Source organism: Rana temporaria, chromosome 5, assembly GCF_905171775.1.
Source record: "Rana temporaria chromosome 5, aRanTem1.1, whole genome shotgun sequence".
In the NCBI taxonomy this organism is placed as follows: domain Eukaryota; kingdom Metazoa; phylum Chordata; class Amphibia; order Anura; family Ranidae; genus Rana; species Rana temporaria.
Genome location: NC_053493.1, coordinates 180,540,366 through 180,562,393, shown reverse-complemented (window position 1 = coordinate 180,562,393; position 22,028 = coordinate 180,540,366). Strand labels below are relative to the sequence as shown.

The window sequence follows — 22,028 nt, the reverse complement described above, 5'->3', positions numbered from 1 at the left end:
TATAATTTTGCTCAGTGTAATTGGGTTAACTGGCAACAGGTCAGTAACCTGATTGGACTCTGTATTCACCCCTATGGAGCAGCGGATGTCCGCTGACACCCACTGCTATCCAATCCAATCCTGTGCGCCAAATTCAGACTGATGGTGGCCCTATTTTCCATCTGTCTGGCAGATCGGATCAGATGGGATCGGATGAAAACAGACAACCATAGAGAAGAATGGGACTCTTGACATGTTCGTCTCAGCAAAGTGAGCGGAGACAGACCTGTCATCCGACTGCTTGGCAGGGATCAGCGGATCGATCCCTGCCGAGCAATCAGAGTCCGTCAAACTGGTCCGCCCAGTCTGAAAGGACCCTTATGCCCTGTACACACGATCGGTCAATCCGATGAGAACGGTCTGATGGATTTTTCCATCAGTTAACCAATGAAGCTGATTGATGGTCAGTCGTGCCTACACACCATCAGTTAAAAAAACGATCGTGTCAGAACGCGGTGACGTAAAACACAACGACGTATTGACCGATCGTGTGTACGCGGCATTAGAGCCAGAGTGACTCAGAAGTAAAAATGGGCAGAGGTTCACCAATTTTTTTGACAATTTTTAGATGCTGCTTTTCAGACAATTTCAGAATGACGTTCCTCAATGTAAAACTGCAAAGACTTCTAAAAAATAAATAAAAAAATGAAACCTTCACTTTTTGGAACCCTCCCCTCCGGTGTCACATTTGGCACCTTTTCATGGGGGAGGGGGGTGAAGATACCTGTATAAAACAGGTATTTCCACCAACTTCCAGGCATAGACCCCCTGCAGGTTATACCACCCCCGCTGTCTTCTGGGAGACACACGGAAGGGGCGGGGTCCCAGAAGACAGCAGGGGCCATTTTGATTTCGCAGCACGAATCGCGCATGCGCAGTAGGGAACCAGGCTGTGAAGCCACAAGGCTTCACTTCCTGATTCCCTTACCGAAGATGACGGTGGTAGCATCCGAGGGACGGGTCAGCCTCGGGTGTCGACATCGCAGGCGCCCTGGACAGGTAAGTGTCCTTATTTTTAAAGTCAGCAGCTGCAGTATTTGTAGCTGCTGACTTAAAAAAAATAATAATTGGCGGACCTCCGCTTTAAGGATGTGTTTTTTTGCTTTATTAGAAAGTCAGAATAGTGATCATATCCAAGGGGGTTTATTTATATACCAGAGTATTTCGCATTCACCCCCTGGTGCCCCTGTTTTAAATGATCATAGTTGATTCACTACTACTAAATATTTGGTGACTGTCACATTCAATGCTTCTAAATATGCCCCTAATTGTTCTTTGATGTTTTTATGTACTTTTTTGATTTTATGTATTTTTCTTTTCTAGCACTGAAATGTCACTGTGAACACTGTTCAAAAGATAATCAGACCTGTGTTACTAATGGAATGTGCTTGGCATCGGTGATATTACAAGATGGTAAAGAAACACACAACAGCATGTGTATTAATGAAGTGGACCTTATTCCACGGGACAGACCATTCATGTGTGCGCCCTCTTCAAATAATGGCATTTACACTATTCCTTTCTGCTGTGATGAGGATTTTTGCAACAAGAAAATTCGGCCTTCAGTTGGTAACTAGTGTTGTATTCTCCCTCCTTCTTTCTTCTTCCCCCAGTGTTTTTAGCTCAACACATTGAGCACAATAAAACAAATATTTCTCTGTAAACTACTTTGTAAAAATTCCTACCCCAGCACATGCACTTTACATCGTAAAATGATGCGGTCTTGGTGCTGCTTTTTCCCTTTCATGACTAAGCTTAAAGCGGGGGTTCTCCATAAAAAATTTTTTTAGCGTAGTAAAGTTTCAGACTCTCCGCGGGGAATGGGCGTTCCTATGCAGAGGGAACAGTTAGGAAAGAAACAATATCTAGCAAGTGGACATTGATGGTCAGACTTTCAGGCCAAGGAAGTATGTTAAAAAATTATATTTAATGACATATAAATACATAAACAATAATACAAATACATTTTTACAGAGAGATTGACCACTGTATATTCCTCAGAAGTCGCCAACGCACGTTTCGCCGTGGGGCTTCTTCAGGACGAAGACGAGGAATGCAAGTTTAGCAGAAAAACAGAATTTATCTGTAATGATACAGTGTAAGGGGTTAATAACATATACATATAAGAAAAAAATCAAAGTAAAAATAAAAAGATGAGTATCTCAATGTATATTTACATGACAAATGGTCCCTCAGAGGAAACATCCATGAGGCATATATGACACAAATAGGCGACAGCAAAGTCAGCGATGAATTTTGATAGACATTTTTCAAAAAGCCAGGGATCTGATTTAAAAAAAAAGGTATAGATAAAAAATAAAAAACACTCAATAAGTCCCTTATTGCATGGTATTCACTATTGTCAATGCGTGAGAACACATAACTAGATATATAAGAAAGACAGCGCAGTGTGAAAATAGTAGAAAAAAGGAAAGTAAATCAAACTTGTCTGATATAAAGACAATTATACTCCTATAGCACAATAGTCACCTTTCAGGTAGTCAATAAAGGTCAAACCAATGGTCCGTGGATTTAGGGGTTGAACACCCCAACCAAGGTATACAGCTCAAATAAACTATGATCATGAAGAGAAAAGGAAATAAATTAGTGGCCTGTTGTTAACAGCCATTTTAGCAATAGAACATGGGGATAAACAGAGAAGAGTTTACCTAGTTTGAGTGGTCTCAGACTTACTGGGACAACAGACAGTGGCAGACAAGCGCAGCAAATGAATCCAGCTCAAGGACGCTTTAGCCGACAGCGCCGTCTGTAGACAGCGATATTGCAGTAAAAATAAGGCCTATGAGTAATAAAGCAATGAGGGTGTTATAAAAAGAGCCCCACTTGTAAACACAGGAAGCATAGGTAGAAATACCTAGAGAGACATGGATAAATGGCACTTACCACAAGGCAGCATGTAACGCACACGTCTGTGTCCCAGGGTGTACACGAGGCAACACAGCGCTATTGCAGCTGCCTCTGCCTTAAATAGCCCACGTTTTCACGTCGGCGTCCGACGTGTGACGTCATCGGAACGCGCCGTATGGTTACAGCGTCGCATAACAGGTCGCAACTTTCGACGGAACATATAATGTCGCCGTGGATCACGGCCAAGCTCAATCCCAACAGTAGGGACATAGAGGCACACCGATCCAGACATGGCTATTCCCGAGAATTAATTGACGATCTATAATCTAAGCTTTTCTAGCCCTGCATGGAATGTTCTACTATTCTCTATGTGTGAACACACTCTCCTTTTCTCTTTATTCTTTTCTTTATTTTCATTATTTTTTCAATTTTATTTTATTTTATATCTTTATTATTTTTTATCTATATTTCTCTTTCATATTTATATAATCACCTATCTGTATTTAATCTAAGGTAATTACATTTATCTATAAATAACAAGTCCTGTTAATAAACAGCCTTATTTATTAGCATAGGATGTGTTTATCCTTCTTGTCCACTAGATGGCAAGCGTAGGGCGACATGATGCTATTTATGACCATCATATGCCTTTACATTTTTGTCCATTTATTGCTGTGTGAGTTCTCTAGTCATGGCCTGTTTTGTGAGGTGTTGTTTTGATGTAGCCTCTGGCCATGTCTGGATCGGTGTGCCTCTATGTCCCTACTGTTGGGATTGAGCTCGGCCGTGATCCACGGCGACATTATATGTTCCGATGTTCCGTCGAAAGTTGCGACCTGTTTATGCGACGCTGTAACCATACGGCGCGTTCCGATGACGTCACACGTCGGACGCCGACGTGAAAACGTGGGCTATTTAAGGCAGAGGCAGCTGCAATAGCGCTGTGTTGCCTCGTGTACACCCTGGGACACAGACGTGTGCGTTACATGCTGCCTTGTGGTAAGTGCTATTATCCATGTCTCTCTAGGTATTTCTACCTATGCTTCCTGTGTTTACAAGTGGGGCTCTTTTTATAACACCCTCATTGCTTTATTACTCATAGGCCTTATTTTGACTGCAATATTGCTGTCTACAGACGGCGCTGTCGGCTAAAGCGTCCTTGAGCTGGATTCATTTGCTGAGCTTGTCTGCCACTGTCTGTTGTCCCAGTAAGTCTGAGACCACTCAAACTAGGTAAACTCTTCTCTGTTTATCCCCATGTTCTATTGCTAAAATGGCTGTTAACAACAGGCCACTAATTTATTTCCTTTTCTCTTCATGATCATAGTTTATTTGAGCTGTATACCTTGGTTGGGGTGTTCAACCCCTAAATCCACGGACCATTGGTTTGACCTTTATTGACTACCTGAAAGGTGACTATTGTGCTATAGGAGTATAATTGTCTTTATATCAGACAAGTTTGATTTACTTTCCTTTTTTCTACTATTTTCACACTGCGCTGTCTTTCTTATATATCTAGTTATGTGTTCTCACGCATTGACAATAGTGAATACCATGCAATAAGGGACTTATTGAGTGTTTTTTATTTTTTATCTATACCTTTTTTTTTTAAATCAGATCCCTGGCTTTTTGAAAAATGTCTATCAAAATTCATCGCTGACTTTGCTGTCGCCTATTTGTGTCATATATGCCTCATGGATGTTTCCTCTGAGGGACCATTTGTCATGTAAATATACATTGAGATACTCATCTTTTTATTTTTACTTTGATTTTTTTCTTATATGTATATGTTATTAACCCCTCACACTGTATCATTACAGATAAATTCTGTTTTTCTGCTAAACTTGCATTCCTCGTCTTCGTCCTGAAGAAGCCCCACGGCGAAACGTGCGTTGGCGACTTCTGAGGAATATACAGTGGTCAATCTCTCTGTAAAAATGTATTTGTATTATTGTTTATGTATTTATATGTCATTAAATATAATTTTTTAACATACTTCCTTGGCCTGAAAGTCTGACCATCAATGTCCACTTGCTAGATATTGTTTCTTTCCTAACTATTACTACAGATGTGGCCCATGTGAGTGCTATCCATATGTCTTTTTCTTTTTTTTCTTCCTTCTTTTTCTCTTATCTATCCTTCTCCTCCCTGTTTTTTCTTTTCCTTCCCTCCCCCTCTTTCCTCTTTTCCCCTTCTTCCCCTTCTTTGAATCAATATATGCAGAGGGAACGTGATTGACGGCCGGCTATGGCGCATCATGCTTCACGGAAATAGCTGAAATAGGAGTTTGCGCTTCACGGCGCCTGCACAGTCAGCTCCGATGTCTGTGCGCAGGCGCCGTGAAGAGCCGAGACCTACTCCGGCTATTTTCGGGAAGCGTGACGCGCCATAGCCGGCCGTCAATCACGTTCCCTCTGCATAGGAACGCCCATTCCCTGCGGGGAGTCTGAAACTTTACTACGCGATTAAACAGTGAGTACGGCGCCAAAAAAATATATAAAGGCATACTGTAGCTCTCGCTAGTATGCTGAATGGCATGCTAGAAACTTGTTTTTTAGGGTGAAACACCGCTTTAATTCTGACATTTGGTGTTTACAAGTTAAAATCTGTATTTTCTGCTAGAAAATTACTTAGAATGTAATTTTTTTTTTTTTAACAGAGAATCTAGAGAATAAAATGTGGATGATTGCAATATTTTGTCACACAGTATTTGTGCAGCTATCTTTTTAAACCCAAATATTTGGGGGAAAAAGACTTTCATCATTTTTAAAAAAACGAAACAGTAAAGTTAGCCCAATTTTTGTATAATATGAAAGATGATGTTATGCCGACTAAATAGATACCAAACATGTCAAGCTTTAAAATTGTGCACACTGGAATGGCGACATTGGCAGCCGAGTAAACCGGAAGTAAACCGATTGTTGCAATATCTTATGTCACACGGTATTTGCGCAAATACCGTGTTTTTGGAAAAAATACACTTTTTTGAATAAAAAAAAGAAACCGTAAAGTTAGCCCAATTTTTTGTATAATGAGATGTTACGCTGAGTAAATGGATACCTAACATTACATGCTTTAAAATGTTACACGCTCGTTGAATGGCAACAAACTACGGTACTTTAAAAAGCATAGGCAAAGCTTTGAAAATGGTTTACAGATTACCCATTTAGAGTTACAGAAGGTACAGTGCTAGAATTGCTCTCACTTTAACGATTGCGGCGATACATCACATGTGTGGTTTTAAAACCATTTACGTGTGTGTGAGCGCGACTTGCATATGCGTTCACTTCTTTGCACAAGCATGGAGGGACGGGGCACTTTAACCACTTAAGACCCGGACCAATATGCAGCTAAAGGACCAAAGGTGTTTTTACAATTTGGCACTGCGCTGCTTTAACTGGTAATTTCGCGGTCATGCAATGGTGTACCGAAACTAAATTTGCGTCCTTTTCTTCCCACAAATAGAGCTTTCTTTTGATGGTTTTTGATTGCCTCTGCGATTTTTTATTTTTTGCGATATAAACGGAAAAAGACTGAACATTTTGAAAAAAAATATGATATTTTCTACTTTTTGTTATAAGAAAAATCGAATAAACTAAATTTTAGTCAAACATTTAGGCCAAAATGTATTCAGCCACATGTCTTTAGTAAAAACAAAATCGCAATAAGCGTATATTTATTGGGTTCGCAAAAGTTATAGCATCTACAAACTAGGGTACATTTTCTGGAATTTACACAGCTTTTAATTTATGACTGCCTATCTCATTCCTTGAGGTGCTAAAATGGCTGGGCAGTACAAAACCCCCCCCCAAATGACCCCATTTTGGAAAGTAGACACCCCAAGGAAACTGCTGAGAGGCATGTTGAGTCCATTGAATTTTTTTTTTTTTTGTCCCAAGTGATTGAATAATGACAAAAAAAAAAAAAACTTACAAAAAAAGTTGTCACTACATGATATATTGCTCACACATGCCATGGTTATATGTGGAACTGCACCCCAAAATACATTCTGCTGCTTCTCCTGAGTACGGGGATACCACATGTGTGGGACTTTTTGGGAGCCTAGCCGCATACGGGACCCCGAAAACCAAGCACTGCCTTCAAGATTTCTAAGGGCATACATTTTTGATTTCAAGAAGGCCATAAAATGCCAAAATAGCACATAACCCCCCCAAATGACCCCATTTTGGAAAGTAGACACCCCAAGCTATTTGCCGAGAGGCATAGTGAGTATTTTACAGCTCTCATTTGTTTTTAAAAATGAAGAAAGAAAATAAAAATGTATTTTTTTTTCTTTTTTAAATTTTCAAAACTTTGTGACAAAAAGCGAGATCTTCTAAATACTTACCATACCTCTCAGCAAATAGCTTGGGGTGTCTACTTTCCAAAATGGGGTCATTTGGGGGGGTTTTTGTGCCATCTGGGCATTCCATGGCCTCCGAAACTGTGATAGGTAGAGAGGAGTGAAATCAAAAATTTACACCCTTAGAAAGCCTGAAGGCGGTGATTTGGTTTTTGGGATCCCGTACGCCGCTAGGCTCCGAAAAAGTCTCACACGTGGTATCCCTGTACTCAGGAGAAGCAGTAGAATGTATTTTGGGGTGTAATTCCACATATGCCCATGGCATATTTGAGCAATATATCATTTAGTGACAACTTTGCGCAAAAAAATAAATGTATTTCTCTTATCGTCCATGGATGGACACAGCTCCTTAAGTCTTGACAAGTGGGTTATGTTCCCTGTTTACAGAAGAGGACTAGGCAGAAACATGTTAAATGGTTAAATACACGTTACATTAACAGAGTTGAACAGCCCCGCCCAGGGGGCGGTCCCTCCAGACATAACCCTCCTCACTGCAGCATACCGCCTCAGTTTCGTTCTGCCTAGCAAAGGAGAAGGACGTATGGCTCCCTTTGGGCCCAGCACCCTGAGAAGAAATTTTATTTTATTCTATCTTATTTTATTTTATTTTCACTTTTTCTTGAAGATTCTTCTTTCAACTGTCGGCTGAGTGACAGGCTGGATATTATAGATCCTTGTAGTCTACTCAGTCCGACCAGCAAGCGTGGACACACCTATGCAAAGAGGCTTGGTCTGCCACGCCATATCTCATGACTCCTGAGGTGGCTGTGAGCTTTGCTCCGAGGTCCACATATGACTGGGCTGTGGTGTTGCCTCACTCACAGTGGACCGTGCCGACAGCTACCTGCATTGCGGTTGTAGGTCTGTCAGGAATGCGTCAGCGAGTCCTCGCTCGGACGGGTAAGTACAGTCCCTCCTACTTCGGTGGGTTGGTACGGCTGGGCATTCCTGGGGTTCGGAGGTGCTCTTCTCCTCCCTTGCCTGCTCCTTTCCCTTGCTGCATTGCTAAGGCACGCTGCCTGGGGGGGGGGGGGGGGGATTTCCTGAGAGTGCTGTGTTATCTGGCACCTTTTACTGTTTGATACTGTTTTTTTTCTGTGGGGGTTTTCACTGTAAAAGCCCTAGGAGGCTTTCCCTGTTTAAAATGCGGCGTTTTGCCGCCATTTGGCCGACGCTGGCGTCATTTTTTGGGAGGTTTTCAATTAAATTGAAAACTCCCATTGGCGGCCATTTTGTCGTAGCCGCACCATGTGCAGCGGGCGGCCATCTTTGTGGGTGCGCTTCTCACTGCTGTAAGGGACTCTCTTAAGCAGTATAGTGCAGCTGTGTTTCCGCCGAGGGCTCGGCCTTTTTTGAATCTCACAAATCAGACCGCTCTGTGTAGGTTCTCTCCTTCTGTGCCCTTCTTTGATAATTTCTAAGATGCGGAATGAGAAAAGCCGCTGAGGTAGTCCCTCACCGCCTGGCGGTTCAGTGCCCTTTTGAGGAGAGCCCTTTCAGGGGATCCTCCGGATGTCACGTATAGCTGACCACTCTCCCTATTACGGGAGTCCTCGCTTGTATGGATCTGGCTGTTAGAAGATCCGAGGTACTGGCTCTTGCCATGTTTACCATGCTGGGGTCCGTTTGGGGGCAGAGTTCAGCCTTGGCTGTATTCTTTCAGTAGCCCTTTGGGGCCCGTTCCCTGGTGGGTACCTCTTTGTGCAGGGGGTTTGTCATATTCTTTCCCCTCTTGGCCCATCTCTTCCCCAATGAGTTTTGACTCTGGTGCTCTCAGTTCCTCAGGAGCTTTTCCTTTGGAAACATCAGAGAGATTTTCTCTTAACACTATCTCGGAAGGTGGCCCTTTTCTTCCGTTAGAGGGGTCTCTGAGCTGGCGGGCTTATCTTGCAAGCCGCCATGCTTGATCCTCCATAAGGATTAGGTGGTGGTGCGCCCGCGACCTTCCCTTCTTCCGAAGGTGGTCTCGGACTTTCGCCTGAATAGGGGCATTGTTTCGGTTATCCTTTTTGCCCTCGGCCGGCGCATCCTACGGAGGTTGCTTTTCATACTTCAGGCGTGGTTCGCGCTTTGCGGGTGTACCTACCTGCTACGGCTCCTTTTGGAGATATGACCCTCTTTTGTGTCAGTGTCTGGTCCACAAAGGGCCTGGCGGTCTTGTCGACCACCCTGTCTCGGTGGATCTGACAGACAGTCATACAGGCCTATGCTCTTAGGGGGCGGGCCCCCCTTTTTCCGGTCGCGCCACTTTCGACCAGGGCACCTGGTGCTTCCTGGGTTTTTCCGACTTCATGCATCGGTGTCACAGGTGTGCAGGGCGGCGACTTGGTCGTCCGTTCACGTTATTTTTTTGTTTTTTGTTTTTGTTTTTCTCTGACGTCCATGGACGGACACAGCTCCCACCCCTCCTTTTTAGGTTTGTACTGCTTGTTACGAACTGAGGCTGCATGCTGCAGTGAGGAGGGTTATGTCTGGAGGGACCGCCCCCTGGGCGGGGCTGTTCAACTCTGTTAATGTAACATATATTTAACCATTTAACATGTTTCTGCCTAGTCCTCCCCTGTAAACAGGGAACATAACCCACTTGTCAAGACTTAAGGAGCTGTGTCCGTCCATGGACGTCAGAGAAAAGGATTTTACGGTGAGTACAAAACATCCTATTTTTTCCCGCAACTTGTGTCAAAATATAAATAATTCCTTGGACTCGACATGCCTCTCAGCAAATAGCTTGGGGTGTCTACTTTCCAAAATGGGGTAATTTGGGGGGGTTTTGAATTGTCCTGGCATTTTATGCACAACATTTAGAAGCTTATGTCATACATCACCCAGTCTTCTAACCACTTGAAGACAAAGCCCTTTCTGACACTGTTTGTTTACATAAAAACATTTTTTTTTGCAAGAAAGTTAAGTTGAACCCCCAAACATTAGATTTTTTTTAAAGCAAAGGCCCTACAGAATAAAATGGTGGGTGTTGCATTTTTTTTTCCACACAGTATTTGCACAGCGATTTTTCAAACGCATTTTTTGGGGAAAAAATACACTTTTTCTTATTTTAAAGCACTAAAACAAACTATATTGCCCAAATTATTGATGAAATAAAAAAGATGATCTTAGGCCGAGTACATGGATACCAAACACGACATACTTTAAAATTGCGCACAAACGCGCAGTGGCGACAAACTACATACATTTTTAAAAGCCTTTACAGGTTACCACATTAGATTTACAGAGGAGGTCTACTGCTAAAATGACTGCCCTCGATCTGCTCTTTGCGGTGATACCTCACATGCATGGTACAATTGCTGTTTACATATGACTCCAGACCGTTGCTTGCGTTCGCCTTTGCGCAAGAGCAGGGGGGGGGCAGGGATGCTTTTTTTTTGTTTTGTTTTTTTTTGTTTTTTATTTTGCTTTTTTTATTTTATTTGTAAACTGTTCCTTCCATTTTATTAATTTGTTTACCATTTTTATTGTTATCTCAGGGAATGTAAATATCCCTTATGATAGCAATAGTTAGTGACAGGTACTCTTTTTTGAAAAAAACGGGGTCTATTAGACCCTAGATCTTTCCTCTGCCCTTAAAGCATCTGAACACACCAAGATCGGTGTGATAAAATGATTTCCCAATTTCCCAATGGCGCTGTTTATATCCGGGGGGGGGGGGGGCGGGACATTCCCTCCCACTGAATGTAAAAGCAGTCTAGAGGCTAATTAGCTGGCTGAAAATAATGATACCAAGATGATACCTAAACCCGCAGGCATCATTCTGGTATAACCATTCAAAGTCCAGCAACATACCAGTACGTTGATGGTTCTTGTTGAACATGTATTGTAATCTTTTTTTTTTTTTTTTTTTATGCAGCCTGTTGGCTGAACGAAAAAAAAAGATTAATCGGTGGGTATGCCCACCATTAGAATACCTCCCTTCATCCACCCACTTCTAATGATGGGCATACATGCACCATTTATATATGCCGAAGCATAGGGGCATCCTCCTGCTAAAAAAGTTATGCCGCGTACACACGGTCAGAGTTTTCCATGGGCAAGCCTCCGTTGGAATTTTGACCGTATGTACGCGGCATAAAAAGTTATGGCACATACACACGGTCAGACTTTTCCACAGGAAAGCCTCCGTAGGAATGTCAACCGTATGTACGCGGCATTAGGAGCAAAATCGCTCCTCCGCCCCTAATGCTCCCATGCTGTTAGCGATCGCAAGGATCAGGCCTGTCTCTGCGAACGCTGCAGTTATGTGTGTTGTGTTTTGTAAGTGGCTGTGATCGATCGATACTGCACTTAGGTGGGTTGGGCTGGGCTGGGCGGAGGGGCAAAACGCAGGTGCTAGTGGGTATCTGGAATGATTCCGCTAACAATACGTTTTTGGGTACCCTAAATTGCTGGGTACGCTAGTATAGATCTGATCAGATCAGGTATCGATCCGTTCAGATACTATACCACTAAGGGGGGTGTATGCTTTGCGCGTGGGTGTAAGCGTTACTGGCACTAACCTAACGCTGCCTGGGGAGACGCAGACCCTGACTGACGCTAAAATTTTATTGATATCACCCGCCGGGCGATCAGGGGGTTATTGGGTTATATACGGAGGGTGCCCTAATGCTATAAACAGCAAACTAACTAAACAGCATCAACCGTAACACTTATACGGTGATCACTGGTGAAAGGGTTAACTAGGGGGCAATCAGGGGGTTAAAACCTTTGTTAGGTAATATATGGGGGTACCTGACGCTTTCTAAAAACCTGGCGGCAAACCTAAATAACTAACTGGCTAACCAGCGTCACCAGTGACACTTATACGGTGATCACTGGTTAAAGGGTTAACTCTAGGGGCAATCAGGGGTTAAAACCTTTATTTAGAAAATTTATGGGGGTACCTAACGCTATAAAAACCTGGCGGCGAACCTCAAAAAATAACTAGCTACCTAGCGGCACCAGCGACACTAATACAGCGATCAGAAAAACTATCGCTTAGTGACGCTGTCAATAGGGGGTGAAAGGGTTAACTAGGGGGCAATCAGGGGGTTAAAACCTTTGTTAGGTAATATATGGGGATACCTGATGCTTTCTAAAAACCTGGCGGCGAACCTAAATAACTAACTGGCTAACCAGCGTCACCAGTGACACTTATACGGTGATCACTGGTGAAAGGGTTAACTCTAGGGGCAATCAGGGGTTAAAACCTTTATTTAGAAAATTTGTGAAACAATAAAAATTAAATATTCGTTTACATTTCATGCCTGGGTGGCGTCTATAGTATGCCTGTAAAGTGGCAACGTTTTCCAGTGTTTAGAACAGTCCCGCAGCAAAATGACATTTCTAAAGGGAAAAAAGTAATTTAAAACTGATCGCGGCTGTAATGAATTGTCGGGTCTCGGCAATACAGATAAAACGTATTGAAAAAAATGGCATGGGTCCCCCCCCCCGTCCATTATCAGGCCCTTTGGGTCTGGTATGAATAATTAGGGGAACCCCACACCCAAAAACAAGGTGTGGGGGTCCCCCAGGCCCTATATACTCTGAACAGCAGTATTTAGACTATATGGCCTGCCCTATATACTCTGCAGAAAATTGGGCCTTAGGCTTAGGTGTTGGTGGTACCAGAACACTGTAACCCCTCACAGATACTCGTGTTGAGCGCAGGAACGGGCCCTGCTGTGAAATATTAGGTAAAAAATTGTAATTGCATGGCTCTGTTAAACAGGGGCAGAAATATTGGGCCTTTGGTTTTGGTGGCGCCAGAACACTGTAAGTCCTCACAGTTACTTTTGTTGGGTGCAAGAACGGGCCCTGCTGTGAAATATTAGATCAAGAATTGTAATTGCATGCCCCTCTTAGAAGCTAGCATCAAGATTGAGGAGGAATAGGATAGTCAATCGGCATAGGCAGTCTTTAAGGCATCCCACATCCATAGAAAAATCAATCGGTTACGTCAGCATCAGTTGCTTGGTAGCTGCTGATCCAAGGCTGATTCAATTTTATGAATGTGAGCCTATCAACGGAGTCTGTGGACAGGCGCACGCTGTGATCCATTACAAACCCTCCAGCAGCACTGAATGTGCGTTCAGAAAGAACGCTGGATGCAGGACAGGCCAGTAGCTCAATTGCAAATTGAGCAAGCTCTGGCCAGTGGTCCATCCTCAAGACCCAGTAACCCAGTGGATACACTGTTGGGAAGGTCTTCTCTTGCCTCTAGATATTCCTGCACCATGTAATGCTGGCGATGGTTGCTTGAACCAATCAGACCTTGGCATTGAGGACTGAAAAATTATCTGAAGGAATCGGTCAGCCGGCCAACACGTTGTCCAGCACCAGGAAATTGTAACATCCCAGAGTCTGGAAATGCATGGCACAAACTTTTCTTCAAGGCCTCCTGAAGATGTTTCATCCTCTGTGAAGGCAGGATGAGTTCTGCAAACTTACCCTTGTAACGTGGATTAAGAAGGGTTGAATCAGAGAGGCCAGGCAGCGTAAGTTTTCAGAGGCATTCGATTCTGGGTCATCAAGGATCTCATGATCCGCAACTACCTCCTCCCAGCCACGTACAACTCCTTGGGTTTCTGGGGACTGAAAACGATCCCTTAAAGACTGCTGCTGAGTGTTATCCTCCCTCCTCCTCCTTCTCCTCCGGGCCTGCAGGAATGCTATCTGGATAAAGGGGACATTGAAAGGTAAGGAAGTCCTCTTTCTCCCACTGTTCTGCCTCAAGTGCCCTGTCCATCATTCCACGAAGCGTGTGCTCCAACAGGAAGACGAGAGGGACAGTATCACTGATGCATGCTTTGTCACTGCTTACCATTCTCGTGGCCTCCTCAAATGGTGACAGGACAGTGCATACATCCTTGATCAGTAGCCACTGGCTTGACAGTAGCCACTGGCCATGTTTAGAGGATGCACCATGTCCATGACCAGCACTGTTGACTGTAGACACAGAGCCTGCTTGCCCTCTTTTAGTGGCCTGTGAACATCTGCCTCTCAATGGTGGCCTTCCGGACATCTAAATTTTGTTTTGCAACACCACACTACACTGTATTTGTGAAGGACTTTTTACCTATATGCTTCAGGTTAATCCTCCCTGCTTGTTTAAGGCTGTTAATGGTACTTACCCTTCTGCAGCCAGTCCTGTTTCAAATGTTAATTGTTCTAGCCCTGTGTTTACTGGTTACTGTGATTAGATAAGTGGCTCATGTTAATTATGCTGATTGCTTCATTGTGGTAATTATCTCTCTATATGCGGAGCCGAACCGGCTAGATACTGATTAGTTCAAAGAAATATCTTTATTTCAAGGGAGCTGTATTGAAGACCCCCCACTGTGTAAGGGGGGGGGGGGCGGAGATTTGTCATTGTAACAGTTGTAACCACATATAAGCTCTGTTTTTTACTATTAAAAGTCTGTGTTGTTCCAGCCTTAAGCCTTGCCTCATGTATGGATGCTTCTGTGATTTCTGTTATGGGAAGAAGGGACTGTTTGACGGGGATATCATACCAATACCGTCACAAATCGGTTGGCAGCAGCGGGATTTTCCCTTCTACTCTCCCTTACACCAGGATTCCAAGCAGACACTGGGAACAGTGAATGGAAGGCTGGTACACCCTGCTTAAAAGAAATACACTGAAAGAACTACTGGAAGTTCGTGGAAGGATTGCTAGCAACAAAACCAAGCGGGTCATCATAGCAGAATTAATGGAGCTAGACCAGGAGAACGGGATTGCAGCAACGCCAGCAGTACAAGAGATGGAGACACCAGTGATTCAGGAGGAGTCACCAACCAACAAGCTAATGAGAGAGAAGCTAGCGTGGTTCGGCCCGAACCCAACGCCGGATGTGGTGCTGAAAGTGATGGAGCTACAGGAGGCTAAAGAAATAAGAGACAAACAAATAAGAGACGCAGAACTACAGGAGGCTAAACAAATAAGAGACGCAGAGCTACAGTTAAAACTGGCAGCAGTCCAACAAGCAGCCGCACATTCTCCAAACAGTGAGTACAGCACAGCAGACGCAAGGAAGATTCCGTTTAGCGCTTTTAAAGCTTTTGATGAAAAGGACTGTGAGATTGATAACTACCTGGCAGATTTTGAGCGACAATGTAACCTGCACCGAATAGCTAGAAGAGAGTGGGTTTCAATATTGTCAGGCAAACTGTCAGGCAAAGCTTCTGATGCTTTCCGGACCGTGCCAGATCAGGATATCCATAGCTACGCCAGGGTTAAAGAAGTGCTCCTGGCTCGTTATGCTGTAACCCTAGAGTCCCACAGACAGAAGTTCAGGGACTCACGCAAAACCACGGAAGACTCTTACGCGGAATGGGCATGCCAGTTGTCCCTGTCGGCCTCTAACTGGGTTAACAGCAGCCAGGCCACCACCGCAGAGGACATTTTGCAACTAATGCTCCTGGAGCAATTTTACAATCACATCCAGACGGACGTCAAAGATTGGGTGAGAGATCGCAGGCCCATGACTCTACCAGAGGCCGCGAAGTTGGCGGATGAATATGCGGATACTCGCAAGACAAACCAGGTCACACCACGGGTACAACCTTCACGACCAACGGCGCCCTCACACCCACCAGCCGCTAGATACCAACCGCCTAACAGATCGATGACATCGAGCCCTCGCTATCCACGCCAGGAGGACAACGAACAACGCTGCTTCCGGTGCAAACAGTTCGGTCACTTCAAGCAGAATTGCCCCCTGAATGACAACACCAGGTCAAATTGGTCTCAACCTGGGTACCGCCCACCAGCAGCAGCCCATTGTGTAGACTCGGCTTGGGATCCCCAGGAGCTGGGTCAGGAAGAACCATTGGGCACCCCTTACGAAGCCCTCATGGTACAATCTGTTATTACGGACAACAGGGAACACCATTGTCAGCTGGTCATGGGCGACAGCCATGAGCCGGAGGGGCCTTGGAGGGAGCTGGGCAGAAAGAGGCACCGCCAGCTACCCTCCAAGAAGAAGAGGTCCTGGAAGTCATATAACCAGTGGACCTGGGAGGAGAAGAAGCGACTGGAGGAGATGGAATCGCAGCGGGCGCCCCAGGGGCGCCCCAGATGCGGGCCGAGATGTTCGCCAAGGGCCCACCGGTGGCCCCTTACACCACCACCCAGTTCCTGATGATGAATGACCACGTGGAAAGCCTGCAGGACATGAGCAAGCAGGATCTGATCCGTGAGTACATAGAGCTGGAGGAGTGCATAAGCCGCATGGAGGAGGAGAACAACCACCTGAGGTCACAGCGGGCTGACCCCCCCCAGGCTCCATGAACTGGAGATGGAGCTGGAGAAGCTTAAAGAGGAGAACCGGCGGCTGCGGAGGGAGCAGGGGGTGGCTGACCTTATGGGGCTCTGAGTCCCCTCCCCCCCCCCGGACTCTGAGCACCAGTGCTACAGCATTTCAACAAATATAACTTTTCCTTTTATGAATCTCCTGTGATTGTCACTTCAGAGCCATAACCTGCCCCTCCCATGGCGGGACACCTAGACGGCGGCGCACAGACCCATTCGCCGTCTTCACACTGACTTCTGGTGACTCTGCAGATCGCACAAAGACTTGGGGACTGACCGGCGTGTGATCTGACGACCCGGTGACATACCTAAGTCGGAAGCAGTTGCCAAGGGAGGTCAGTCACGCCAAACGGAGTTAACCTCGGACTAAAAGCTCTGAACCCGTCAACCCTACTGGACCAGGGAAGGTCCAACCGGGTTTGCCGGAGCAGGGAGAAAAAGGGGGGCCATTGTGAAGGACTTTTTACCTATATGCTTCAGGTTAATCCTCACTGCTTGTTTAAGGCTGTTAATGGTACTTACCCTTCTGCAGCCAGTCCTGTTTCAAATGTTAATTGTTCTAGCCCTGTGTTTACTGGTTACTGTGATTAGATAAGTGGCTCATGTTAATTATGCTGATTGCTTCATTGTGGTAATTATCTCTCTATATGCGGAGCCGAACCGGCTAGATACTGATTAGTTCAAAGAAATATCTTTATTTCAAGGGAGCTGTATTGAAGACCCCCCACTGTGTAAGGGGGGGCGGAGATTTGTCATTGTAACAGTTGTAACCACATATAAGCTCTGTTTTTTACTATTAAAAGTCTGTGTTGTTCCAGCCTTAAGCCTTGCCTCATGTATGGATGCTTCTGTGATTTCTGTTATGGGAAGAAGGGACTGTTTGACGGGGATATCATACCAATACCGTCACAGTATTAAATACTGTGTACACCACCAGAAAAGTAGTAGCAAATGCACTACAGCTGCACTGTATCGTGTACTGTGTACACCACAGAAGTGTAGTAGAAACTACACTACGGGTTCACCAGTTTATCTTGGTCTCATAAGACCACAGGACATGGTTACAATAATCTATGTCCAAAGTCTGCTTGTCTTCAGCAAACTGTTTGTGGCTTTCTTGTGCATCATGTTTAAAAGAGGCTTCCTTCTGGGATGACAGGCATGCAGACCAATTAGATGCAGTGTGCGGCATATGGCCTGATCACTGACAGGCTGACCGACCCCCCCCCCCACCCCTTCACCCTCTACAGCGATGCTGGCAGCACTGCTACGTCCATTTCTCAAAGATAACCTCTGGATATGATGCTGAGCACATACACTCAACTTCTTTGGTCGATCATGGTGAGGCCTGCTCTGAGGTGAACATGTCCTGTTTAATCACTGTATGGTCTTGGCCACTGTGCTGCAGCTCAGGTTTAGGGTCTTGATAATCTTCTTATAGCCTAGGCCAGTGGTTCTCAACTCGGGGGGGTCAAATGATGATTTGCCAGGGGTCACCAAATCCTGGGCTGTTCCTGAAGCCCGCACCACTCTCCCAGCCTTTTTGCGGCTACCCAGCAGGGCTGTCCCTGGAGCCTGTGGCCACCCAGCTGGGCTGTTCCTGGAGCCCAAGTCCACCCACTCAGCCTATTTGCAGCCACCCATTCAGTTCACGGCATGGCTGGGGGGCAGAGATTAGATGTCCGCTGACTGGTGAGGATTGTGAGATGGGAGGGGCTGACTTCAGCATAGGTGTCACTGCTACGAGACACTACAAAGTCGGAGACACAGTGGGTAACACTACCTGTGATTTATAGTTTCCATTACAAGTCCCCACTACAGTTCTCGGATCAGCAGATGACCTTAAGCAAGAGCACCTAAGTTGGCTGATCAGAACTCCCCCACCACTGCCACTCATCCCATTCCCCCCCCCCCCTCCAAGGAGTAAGAGAAGGAATAAAAATAGAGAATACATGGAAGGGAGTGGAAAAGAGGGGGCGGAAGAAAGGAAAAAGGGAGAGAATAAGAGAGAACAAGAAAGACGGCTAGAGAGAGGGATGGGGGGAAAAAAAGAAATTGGGATAGAGAGAGAGATACAAGGGAAAGAAGGAGAAGAAAGAGTGGTACATCCTAAAATGTTCCATATGAGGTTTTAATACTGTTGGAAGGTGACTCAGGGAGCGCTAAATGTCCATGGGTTGAGGGTGCAAATTACTTGTCTTGCCTTGGGTGCTGACAGCCCACACTTTGAAAATAATTTTATTGTTGGGGGGGGTCACCACAACTTGGGACATTTTATCAAGGGGCCACAGCATTAGAAAGGTTGAGAACCACTGGCCTAGGCCATCTTTATGTAGCAACAATTCTTCTTTTCTCTTATCGTCCATTGACGAACACAGCTCCTTAAATCTTGACAAGTGGGTTATGTTCCCTGTTTACAGGCTGGATAATATAGATCCTAGTAGTCCGACCAGCAAGTGTGAGCACACCTTTGCAAAGAGGCTGGGTCTGCTACGTCATACCCCATGACTCCTGGGGTGGCCAGTGAGCTTTGCTCCGAGGTCCACATATGACTGGGCTGTGGTGTTGTCTCACTCACAGTGGACTGGGCCGACATCTACCCCCATTGTGGTTGTAGGTCTGTCAGGAATGTGTCAGCGAGTCCTCGCTTGGACGGGTAAGTACAGTCCCTCCCCCTTAGGTAGGTTGGTACGGCTGGGGTTCTGGGGTCCTCCTATCCTCCCTTCCCTGCTCCTTTTCCTGCTAACATTGCTGCTGTCGGGGGGGCCTTCCTGAGGGGACTGTGGTATCTGGCCTGCGTTTTTTTGTACTGGGGGTACTCTCCTGTGAGTTTTTTTTTTCACTTTTAAAGCCCTAGAAGGCTTTTCCTGTTTAAATGCAGCATTTTGCCGCTATTTTGCTGGCGCCATTTTTTGGGTGGTTTTCAATTGCATCGAAATCTCCCATTGGCGGCCCGTTTGTCGTTGGTCGGCCATTTTCCTGTGGCCGAATGCTCGGCGGCCATCTTTGAGTAGTCCTGTCCCCTAGTGCTGAATCCTATGGCACACACAGGTCTCTTCAGATGCCGCACAAGTTACCTCATGTTTTTTTCCTCTCCACACGCTGTGTACTAAGGGTGGACGGCCGTGCTGGGCAGATTCCTCCTGTGGTGAGTCCCCTGGGTACCCCCGGTCAGCGCAGCAAGTGGGTGAAATACCATGAATAGGGCACTGTGAGCTTCAGTATCTGGGTATCTGGGTTCCTTCCCCAACATGCTTGTGGTGGCAGCAGGTGTTATCACCTGGGATTCCCAAAGACATTTTACTGTTGGTTCTGGGCACTTTTGTGCCAGGGTGGGGGCCGACTGCTGACAGACGGGGGTTTAAAGAGTGCCCCTTCCCCCTGTTATCCCCTGGGGAATGCTCGGTCATGGAGCCGTGGACCAGGTACCTGGGTCGGTTTATGGTACGGCACTTGTGGGTGCGCTTCTCACGCTGTAAGGGACTCCCTTAAGCTGGATAGTGCAACTGGTCTTTCGCTGAGGGCTTGGTCTTTTTTGGGTCACACAAATTAGACCGCTCTGTGTAGGTTTTTTCCTTCTGTGCCCTCCTCAGATAATTTCTAAGATGCGGAATGAGAAAAGCCGCAGAGGGCTTTTGTAGTCCCTCACCGCCTGGCGGTTCAGTGCCCCTTTGAAGAGAGCCTTATCAAGAGGTGGGCTTCTTCTCTGGTGGCGGACCCTCCGGTTGTCATGTATAGGTGACCACTCTCCCTATTGCGGGACCCCCCGCTTGTATGGATCTGACTGATAGGAGATCTGAAGTACTGACCCGTTCCATGTTTACCATGCTGGGGTCTGCCTTGCGGCCTATTGTGGCCACCGCTCAGTCACTCACTGGGGTCTCAGTCACTCACCGAGTGAGCATTTTGTACCAGACAGTGGAGGAGCACCGACTCTCTCCCAAAGCTATTAGGCTAGGGGACCAGCTGGTCCAGGGCCTTGTATATGTCTGTGATGCTTCATTGAATGCCGCACCCTTGTTATCCAGGGCTTCTGTTTCAGAGATGGTTTTGTGCCGGGTTCTCTGGTTGGAATGCTGGTCTGCTGGCCAGGCCTCTAACCTATGCCCTGGCGGATTCACCCTTCATGGGTGGGAGACATTTTGGGTCCTCGCTGGACGACATTATCAAGGATGTCACTGGAGGGAAAAGCACTCTCCTCCCTCAGTCCTCCAGGGGAAGGAGCCCCGCCGTCGGCCGGGTCCTTCCTTTCCCACGCCAAAGCGTTTTTTCTTCAGTCAGGGTCCACGGGCAAACCCTCCCAGGCCGTCAAAGGCTCAGCTGAGGGACTAGAACGTCCCTGGGTGCGTAAGCCGATCACGCCGGCACCCTAACCCGCCAATGTATGTAGCTTCCCCTGCCCGTATCTGGGGTGGGGGGTCGGCTTTGCAGGTTCATAACTCGGTGAACCTCCCTGCTCTCTGACCAGTGGGTCTGCGAGGTAGTCTATTCGGAGTACTAGATAGGGTTCCTTTCTATCCACCAAACAGATTTCTTCCCTCGTGTCTCCCTCTCCCCAGGGCCGATCCTAGGGTCACAGGCGCCTGGGTGCAAAAATATTTCTGGCGCCCTTGCATGGGTGTGTTCATTATACTAACTCCTCCCCTTTACGAATGTTTCTATGGCAACGAATTAAACACAGAGATTCTGCCCTGAGGAGTCTTTGATACCCTGGGATCCTCCTATGATCTCTTAACAATAAACAGAATACAGGAAGAGAGTGCTCTAATTGGAATTGGAGGGGGGTCTCTCTCATACAGACACAGAGAGGGCTGTTAGAGAGTCTGTTAGAAAGAGCCCCCAGACATACAGCAGATATAGCTTACTCATTCACTCAAACCATTATCACAACCTTTCCTCATTCATTCATAGTACAAGAGATGGTCAGAGACTGCAGACATGATACAAGACATGGTCAGAGACTGCAGACATGATACAAGAGTCCAATGCCTAAAATGCAGCCTACCAGTGCCCACCAATTGTAGCCTAGCAGTGCCCCTGGATCACACAGAGCGGTGACAATCTTATTCTCAAGCTCTTTCTGTTCTGTCAGAGCAGCCTGCTATGCTGGGACCTGTAGTGCCCTAGACTAGAGGGGACTGAAGAATGCATCATTCCCACTATGCTGGGACCTGTAGTGCCCTAGACTAGAGGGGAATGAATAATGCATCATTCCCACTATGCTGGGACCTGTAGTGCCCTAGACTAGAGAGGACTGAAGAATGCATTCCCACTATGCTGGGACCTGTAGTGCCCTAGACTAGAGGGGACTAAAGAATGCATCATTCCCACTATGCTGGGACCTGTAGTGCCCTAGACTAGAAGGGACTGAAGAATGCATCATTCCCACTATGATGGGACCTGTAGTGCACTAGACTAGAGAGGACTGAAGAATGCATCATTCCCACTATGCTGGGA

The 22,028-nt window shown here is 46.0% G+C and overlaps 1 protein-coding gene across 2 annotated transcripts in view; it reads left to right on the top strand.

The window, feature by feature from the left end:
* The window catches only part of TGFBR1 (transforming growth factor beta receptor 1), a 496,179-nt gene that overhangs the window by 190,976 nt on the left and 283,175 nt on the right, over positions 1-22,028 (top strand). Inside the window, exon 2 of one of the 2 annotated variants that reach the window (XM_040353433.1) lies at positions 1,363-1,608. The exons of the other annotated variant lie outside the window; for it this stretch is intronic. Within the exon in view, the coding sequence (XP_040209367.1) occupies positions 1,363-1,608 (246 nt within the window). The remainder of the gene's footprint in view (positions 1-1,362; positions 1,609-22,028) is intronic. 2 annotated transcript variants of the gene reach the window in all.